This window comes from Belonocnema kinseyi, chromosome 3, assembly GCF_010883055.1.
Source record: "Belonocnema kinseyi isolate 2016_QV_RU_SX_M_011 chromosome 3, B_treatae_v1, whole genome shotgun sequence".
Taxonomy (NCBI): Eukaryota; Metazoa; Arthropoda; class Insecta; order Hymenoptera; family Cynipidae; genus Belonocnema; species Belonocnema kinseyi.
The window spans coordinates 149,829,956-149,838,301 of NC_046659.1; the positions used below are offsets into that span (position 1 = coordinate 149,829,956).

Below are 8,346 nucleotides of genomic sequence, written 5' to 3' on the forward strand. Positions count from 1 at the left end.
CTTAAATAAAATTATAATTAATTAACTTAAATTTTTAAAAAATTACTTGTAATACTGCCTAAATTAAATTTATAAAATATAAATTTAAATTTAAAATACTTAACGTCATTGACCTTAAAAATGGTCATTTTCATTCTTAATTTTTGGCATTAAAATCAAAATTTTATTTATTTTTAAAAGTTTTAAAAATTAAAAAAAAATTAATTTTATTAACAAATTTCAAACATATGAATTTTATTTATACTATTATAAATAATTTATTAATTAATCACTTCAAATTTAATAAAAGATTAAAGATTAAAGATTAAAGAGGAAGTAAAACTATCTTAATTGTTGTCAAAAATATAAATTTAAATGTTTTGATAAGAAACTTGCGAAAATTGAGACGCTCAGCAAATGATTTTGTTGAGTCGGAATTTTTGTTGCTTCAGCCATAGAATATGGTTATTATATGAAAAACTAAGTATTTGGTTGACCCAACTAAATTATTCGGTTATTTAAACCAAATCTTTTGGTAGATGTATAAGTAATCTAAAAAAATTGTAAAAATTTCAGTTTTTAATTAAAATTTTTCTACTAAATGCCAGCTTTTTATATGTCTAAGTTTCGAGGAATCTAAAGTTTCTTTATTGCATTTTCCATACTGTTTTTATTTTATTTTTTTTTCATTTAAATAACTTCTACTTATTTGATTCACATGTCCGGAAATATTTTTAATAATTAGGGAAGGCGTAAAAATGGGCAAAAAATTGTGTCACACAATGGATGAAAATAAAAGAATAGCCGTCCTCATACTAATGGACGGTAATGCACTATTTCATAACATTTCCTTAAATTTTCTTCTAAGAAATTGCAAAGTCAAAGCCAGATTCAAAGAATGAAATTTGAATGAAAAGTTTACCAGAAATGACTTGACGCCCTTTTTGATGGAAAAACAAATAAAGGAAACGCGGTGAGATTCGGTCGGTCAAACTCTTTCAGTCAGCGGTCAAATTGCATTACAACTGAAAAAAGTTACCGAAACATTTACTCTCGAACGTATGCGAAATGGAGGGTAAACAACGATGAAAGCAGCGTGAACGAGGCACGAATGGATGCTGTTTAAATACTGAGCTTAAATGTATATGAACAAGTATATGCCTATATGTGGCATGGAGAGATCTGGAATGTGAGCGATGTTACTCGAACATACAGAAAAGGAAATTTCTCGAAACAAAAGAAAATATTTGATTGGACCAACAAAATATTCTGGTGGGCCGAACAAAATTTGTTTTTTGAATCAACCGAGTACTATCTACAAGAAGAATTGGTTCAGACAAAACAACAAATCTAGTTGGGTCAACCAAATACTTTTTGGTCCAGATAATAATATTCTGTGGTTCGACCAACAAAAGTTTTTGATCAACCACATTCTTTTCTGAGTGATTGTTCCAAGTTTCAACCAAGAAACGCTGCAAAGGTGGAAGTTTCGAACAAGCGACGGAAGTCGATCGATCGCTTCCAATAACCGATACGCACTCGCTGCGCGATCAAATTTCAAAAAGATTTTTCCCCTTGATTATATGGAAACTATTCCATTGAATGTTTCAGAAATAATACACAGAAGAAAGTTGGTCTTAAGTCGGGTATTGAACCCAAAATTGAGACGCAGTTTTTTTTAGAGAAGAAGGACTGATATTGATTAAACAAAAATTACATAAAATTGCAACAAAAGTGAGTCTATAACACTTTTTTTCAGTGTAGATATGTGTTAAATATTGTAAAGATTATCACTGAGCTAAATGGATTATACCGTTTATGATCTTGGATTTTTAAATTTGAGATTTAAATCTATAGATATTGAGTCGTACAATCTGGATGGTAATTTTTGAAATCGGATTATAAAAGTTAATATCTAGATTTTATGACTTAATGTCTGCAGATTGCTGTCCAATATTTTAAAATCCAGTACCATAAACGGTACAATTCATTCCTCTTAGTGAAAACATACTTGAGTTTTCTGAAATAAAATTCAGGCTATGTAGAAGACACACATGTTGGTGCTACATAACATATAATAAATGTAGCATTAAATATGTCCAATAAAATTATTTTTTGGCGGGAGATAATGTTTTTGTTAAAAAAATAAATTCTTTTAAATAAAAAAATCATTCTTCTTATCAGAAAAATGTCTTTCCGTTAAAAAATATTTGATTGGACGTATTGATCAATACTATAATTTTCATTAGTTGTTTTACGTCTTAAATTTGATATTTTGAAAATTAATTAATCAATTGACATTAAAAAAAAGAATCCCGGTCAATAACAAAAATTATAGAAACCCTTACGCGAATTTAAAAATATTTACACAATTATATAAAAAATTGTTGTTATTATTATAGGTTTTGAAACAATGAGCATTTGATTTTAAAGGTTCATAATTTTGAACAAATTTAGGTTATGTTGGCTCGTTTCGACTGATAGAATTTGTTTTAAATAATGAAATTTACAAGCTTGAACAATTTCAGATTCTTTCTTTTCCGTCGGCAATTAGTATTTTTAATTTTAAAAACTCATATTTGAAACATGTCAAAAAAGATTCAAAACTTTTTAACAATTTTAGGTGACACTGACGTTTTAAACTCGAAATCGGTATTTTAGTAAAAAATCATTAGATTTCAATGATCAGAATTTTTTTATACACTTGTAGGTTTGGCTAGTGGGTTCTGTTATTTTTTTACCAAAAATCACCTGTAATAAAAAATCATTGAACTTCAAAAAAGACCCAAAAAATTGATGGATTATGCTCGAATTTAAGGCATTTATTCATTCAGTTTTTTACCGGAAAGAAATATTTAGAAACAAGAATTAAACACTTGGACTGTTTATATATTGAACAAAAATATTATATTTAATTCTAAAATTAGGAAATCTATTTCCATCATTAACATTCCCCTAGCTTTTCTTTTCTATAGTTTTAGATAATTGATAATAAAGAAATACATTAATTTTGTTGTAATATTGCATTTTAATTTAAGAATCGCGTGAGACAAAAAAAAGTTTTCTATTAAACTGAAGAAATAGTAGTGACATTGAGTTACTTGTATTTTTAATAAGGAACCTGCATTTTTAAAAGTTGAAATGTGATTTAAAAAAAAAAGTTTTTTAAACACTATTCTATTCAAATGTCAACTTTTAGAAAATCAATTTCAAGAACTTTATGAAACTTGCGGCAGTCGTTTGCATTGCAAATGAGTACCGCATAAATACATTTATAGTCGCAAGAGTTATACATCTAACAATTGTTTGCAACGTTGTACAACGGCGCTGTTTTTACTTTTTGTCTTCATATTATAGTAGATACCTTCCCTCGCGAATGAATAAATAATTTAACAATAAGTGTTTTATTACTTTAATACTTATTTAATACCCACCGTTGATATGGGTATATCGTTGTACCACCTATTCATTTCTGCAAGTGGATTTTAAAAGAAATTTCCATACAAGTTTTTCTTGCAGATTAGAAAAAATAAATAAATTGCGGGATTCTAGATGCAGTAATGCTACTGAAATATTGGGAGAAATAATGAATCCACAATGAAGCTGGCAGTTGATGAGTAAGCCAACAAAACACGAGACATCCATTTGTTGCAAAAAATGAGTTATGAATGGTTTTAGCATTTTTAGGACTCGAGGAGTATTATTGACTTTTGGTTTACGAAAAAAATTCTATCCCAATAAAATCGATTTACAGCTTTTTGTAGCCTTCAAAATATTTAAATTAAAATTCTTTTATTTTGGACTAAAGTGCTAAAAATTCTTTAAAAACTGCATAAGTTCAATAATAATTCCAAAATGTTAGGTAAACGGTTTCCTCTATACGACACTATTTGACGTTTTCTGTTATCTCTGATTGCAGCATTTGTCTAATCATTGAGGAATCATCTGGAATGGATTTATCATGTTTTGTCCGTTTACTCAGTTGTAATTTTCAGTCAAGAGTCATCGCTTCTGTTTAATTGAAGTAATTCAAAATGTCCAAGTCATCTTCAATCTTTCGATTTAGTGAAAGTCGTCAGGAAGTTATTTCGAATGATATCTCTGATGAATAATTGCATCATTAGCTTTTTCCGATTGCACAGGCAGTTGTCCAAAATATAGAACATCTGTTCAGACAAGCCAAAGAGACGACTTGTACCGTAAATCACAGTATAATACAAATGTATGTAGAAAATAATAGATATGATGTATGATGGATGGTAAATTCACCTGCGTCATAAGGCGATCAGCTCCGGTGCCTTCCTCATCCTTGAAGATGATGTCGGTGTTGTAGTTTGGTACCAGATTCCGAAACCTGGAATCGTGCCTAGACACTCGACCCTCGCTGAGGCCACTGGCCGGGAGGGTGTTTTCACTGACATTGGGCACATGTTGCTTAAAGACAAGCGGCGTAAGTTTGCGAAGGGTTAGCCTGCGGCCTCCACCTCTTCCGGGGCCGCAGGCCAGGGTCAGATTGCTGCCAGGGCCCGGTATCCCGAGAATAATCAACACGAGGACAATTCTCAGGTAACGCGGAAACTGCAGCCTAGAGCCACTCACGCGGTGCAAGTACGCCGGCCTTGCTACCAGAACACGGTTGCACACCATAATCACGGCCCTCGAGGTACCGCGGTGGCTGCTCTCTGCGCTACGTTAAGGGTCGTGGATGACGATGCTGCTACCAGCTTCTTCTTTCTCCAGTCGCGGTCTGTCGACCACCTCCTCCTCTTGCCACTGACCTCACTCACGCCTAACCATAACCAGGGCATCACACCCTTGCGCACTCTGACCTCCCGAGCTCGTAATTTCACTTCTTTCACCCCGCGACCACTCCCGATTTCCGATTTCGCAACCTTCTTTATCCTTTTCCTTTATCACTTCCACAACCCGCGCCGGAGAATCGACACCAGCCACCAGGAGATTCTCAGTTTTGAGTAAATCCCTTCCACCTGGACCACTGTCCACATCCTTTTTTTCTCACATCACACTCGCTCTGAAAGATTAAAATTTTCAGTTAAAATCAGAACGTCGTGCAACTTGTAATGCGTGCAACGTAATCCAAGAGTGTTGCGAGTTTTGCCTGGATGGATCCCTAGAACACTCACGATCGCGCGCGAAATGAACAATTCGTAAGGGTGCAAGTTTACTGAGCGAAAAGTTGTGACCGTTTTCCGAACGACCCGGAGGTGGGAAATGCGAGGATGGATTTGGTGTTCCTCGAGCGAGCGGATCGGCCCGGACCGGGTGTCCCTTTCTGCCACCACCTCCGCCACCACCAACACCCCTTCCCCTCCTTCCTCACAACGTGGTCCTCAACTCAACTCCTGGTGCTCTTTCCCCACCATCGGATCTTCGTACCCAATGACGTCATAAGATCGGTTCAACGGCTATTGGTCGGGGCGGGGCGAAACAGGTAAAAGAGGACAGGTGCAGGAGAGGAAGCAGGCAAGTCCTAGCTTTCTCCACGTTCGAGATCACTCTCCCCCCACCAGCTCTCCATCTCACTCCCTCACCAACAATCTTTACATACTATTCTCACTCTTCCTATCCCTCCATCAGCCCTCCTTACTTCTTACTTCTTACACTTTCTACAACTTCCTCTCTTTTTGTTCTCTTATTCTTCTCCTTCTTCTCTTCTTATTCTTCTTCTTCAAATCTTGCTTCCTTCTTCCTCCTTCCTACCACCAGTTCATATCTGATACACACCTCGTTACCCTCCTCGTTTCGGATTCTCACCCTAAAACCTGCTTCATCTATCATTCTCCTTCCACTCTTTTAAGTATCTTGTTCTATATTACGCTGTGGGGCCGTTCAAAAACTTCATCATGCGATTTTGAACTGGAACAAACACCCCCTCCCCCCCCTCCCATTTTAAGTGAAATTGCAAAGCCAAAAATATTCTCGAAATAGGACACGTTTTAGAAAAAAGTTTACTTTTAAACACGAAGAGATAGATTTACAAACATATTGTTAAATTTTCAACAAACGAAAGAATCAATTTTTGACAAGGAAGTTTCAGTTGCCATCAAACAGTTCCAACTTCAAGCAAGAGCGAGGAATTTGCAACAAAATAGTTGAATTTTCAACCGATAAAGACGAATTTTCAAATAAATGGTAGTATTTTCAACAAACAAAAATTCATTTCCACCACAAACATTTTTAACCAAACAGTCGGATCTTCAAGCAGAAAAGACAAACTTTTTAGAAAACAGTGGAATTTTCTGAAAAGAACTCCCGCCAAAAATATGATTTTTCAACCTACAAAGGTGAGTGTTCGAACACAAAAGATTAAACTTTAAGTAAGAACAGTTCTATTTTCAACCAAATCTCTGAATTTTGAACCTACAAGGCTGAATTTTTAACCGAATTTTCAAACCAGAAACATTAAACTTAAACCGCGTAAACAGTTGCGTTTTCAATCAAATAGTTGAATTTTGAACAAAATAATTAAATGTACAACAAACTAATTAAATTTTCAAACAAATAACTAAATTTTCACTATAAAAAGTTAAATTTTTAACTAAGAAACCTAATTTTTGACCAAAAAAGACAAATTTTCAAAAAAATAAATGAATTTTTAACGAAAAAGATTTTTTTTCAATATAGTAGAATAATTTTTGACAAAAAAGAAAAATTTTCAAGAAAGTACATGAATTCTCAACTTATAAAGATCAAGTTTTAAACGGAAAATTGGGTAGTTAAGTTTGCAGCTAAGAAAATTAATTTTTGATGAAAAAAACGAAGTTTCATCCAAATATTTGCAACCAAAGTGGAGCATCTCAAAAAAATAATTTATAAAAAACTATCAACTAATTAGTTGAATTTTTAATAAAAAAAAGGATGAATTTTTACCATAATATTTAAGTTTTGAACCAAAAAATTTAATTTTTAAACATTTTGAAACAAAAAAGATGATATCTCAACGAAAAATACAATAGTTGATACTTCAATCAAAAAAAGTTTTCAATTTCAAATAAAAAACAGTCGAACTTAACCAAAACGATGAATTCTCAAGAAATCAAAATGTAATAATTGATATTTCAGTCAAAAGCGATTTTTATTTGAAATAAAAAAAGAGTGTACTTCAACCCAAAAAGACAAATTTTCAACAAAATATTTGAATTCTCTACCAAAAAAGATAAATTTGTGATAAAAAAAGATGAAAATTCTATTGAAAGAAATGAATTTTTAAGCGAAAAAGACAAATTTTTAACAAAGCAATTTACATTTTTGATCGAAAAAGTTAAATTTAATAAAAAAAAATTAATTTTCAACTAGAAAATATTAATTTGTAACAGAAAAGTTAATTTTTGAAAAGAGTCGAATTTTAAACTAAAATAAAACTATTTTCAACGACAAATGGAATAGTTGAATTTACAGTTAAATAACTGTATTTTTAACTAAAAACAAAGAATATTTTTAATAATGTGATAGATTTTCAACTAATAAAATAAATTTTTTAAAAAGTAATTCATTTTTTTTAAATGTAGGTGAATTTTCAATCGGACAATATTAATTTTCAACAAAATATTTGAATTTTAAACTAAAATCCATCAGTTTTTAACGAAAAATGAAAAGGTTAGATTTTCAGTTAAATAAATTTATTTTGAACTAAAAAAAGTGAATTTACAACCAAATACATTGTTAACTGACAAAATGAATTTTGAAGAAAGTACTTCAACTTTCAATCATGTAAATAAATTTTCAAGCAAGAGGATACATTTTTTACTAAAAAATTATAACAAAAACATCAATTTTCAACCAAATTGTTCAATTTTAAACCAACTAAAAACGTCCATTTCCATTAAATTGTTGAATTTTCAAGTAAAAATGATCAATTTCTTAACAAGAATGGAATAGTTAAATTTGCAGTCAATAAAATTAATTTTCAACCAAAAAATAAGAAGAGTTTTTAAGAAGGAAGTTCATTTCTTAACCAAGTAATGGAATTTTCAACAACAAAAATAGACTATTCCTATAGAAAATTTTAATAGGTGAATTTTCAACTAAAATAGTCAATTTTAAACAAAAAATAGAATCTTTAAATTTTCAATTAAATAAATTATTTAATAACAATAGAAACACATTTTTAACAAATATTAGAATCCTAAGCCAAAAAGTATAATTTTTAATCGAAAGAGATTAATTCTTTACGAAAAATATAATAATAGACTTTCGAATAAAAAATACTAAAAAAGTTTCTTTAAAGCGGAAGTTTCTTGAATTTATGCGCTTTACTTCTTAAATAAAATCACTTATTTAAGTTTTTTTAAGCGTTTCAACAAAATTTCATCCACAAATAATCAAAAAGCCTGTTACACCCCCCCC

At 31.3% G+C, this 8,346-nt stretch overlaps 2 protein-coding genes across 4 annotated transcripts in view; one reads left to right on the forward strand and one right to left on the reverse strand.

Moving 5' to 3' along the window:
• Positions 1-5,181, reverse strand: part of LOC117168899 (sonic hedgehog protein A) — a 66,905-nt gene extending 61,724 nt beyond the window's left edge. For both annotated transcript variants that reach the window (XM_033354827.1, XM_033354828.1), the window contains exon 1: positions 4,249-5,181. In XM_033354827.1, the coding sequence (XP_033210718.1) occupies positions 4,249-4,626 (378 nt within the window). In that variant the 5' untranslated portion in view covers positions 4,627-5,181. The remainder of the gene's footprint in view (positions 1-4,248) is intronic.
• LOC117168900 overlaps positions 1-8,346 on the forward strand; it is a 218,341-nt gene that overhangs the window by 168,790 nt on the left and 41,205 nt on the right. The window lies entirely within an intron of this gene.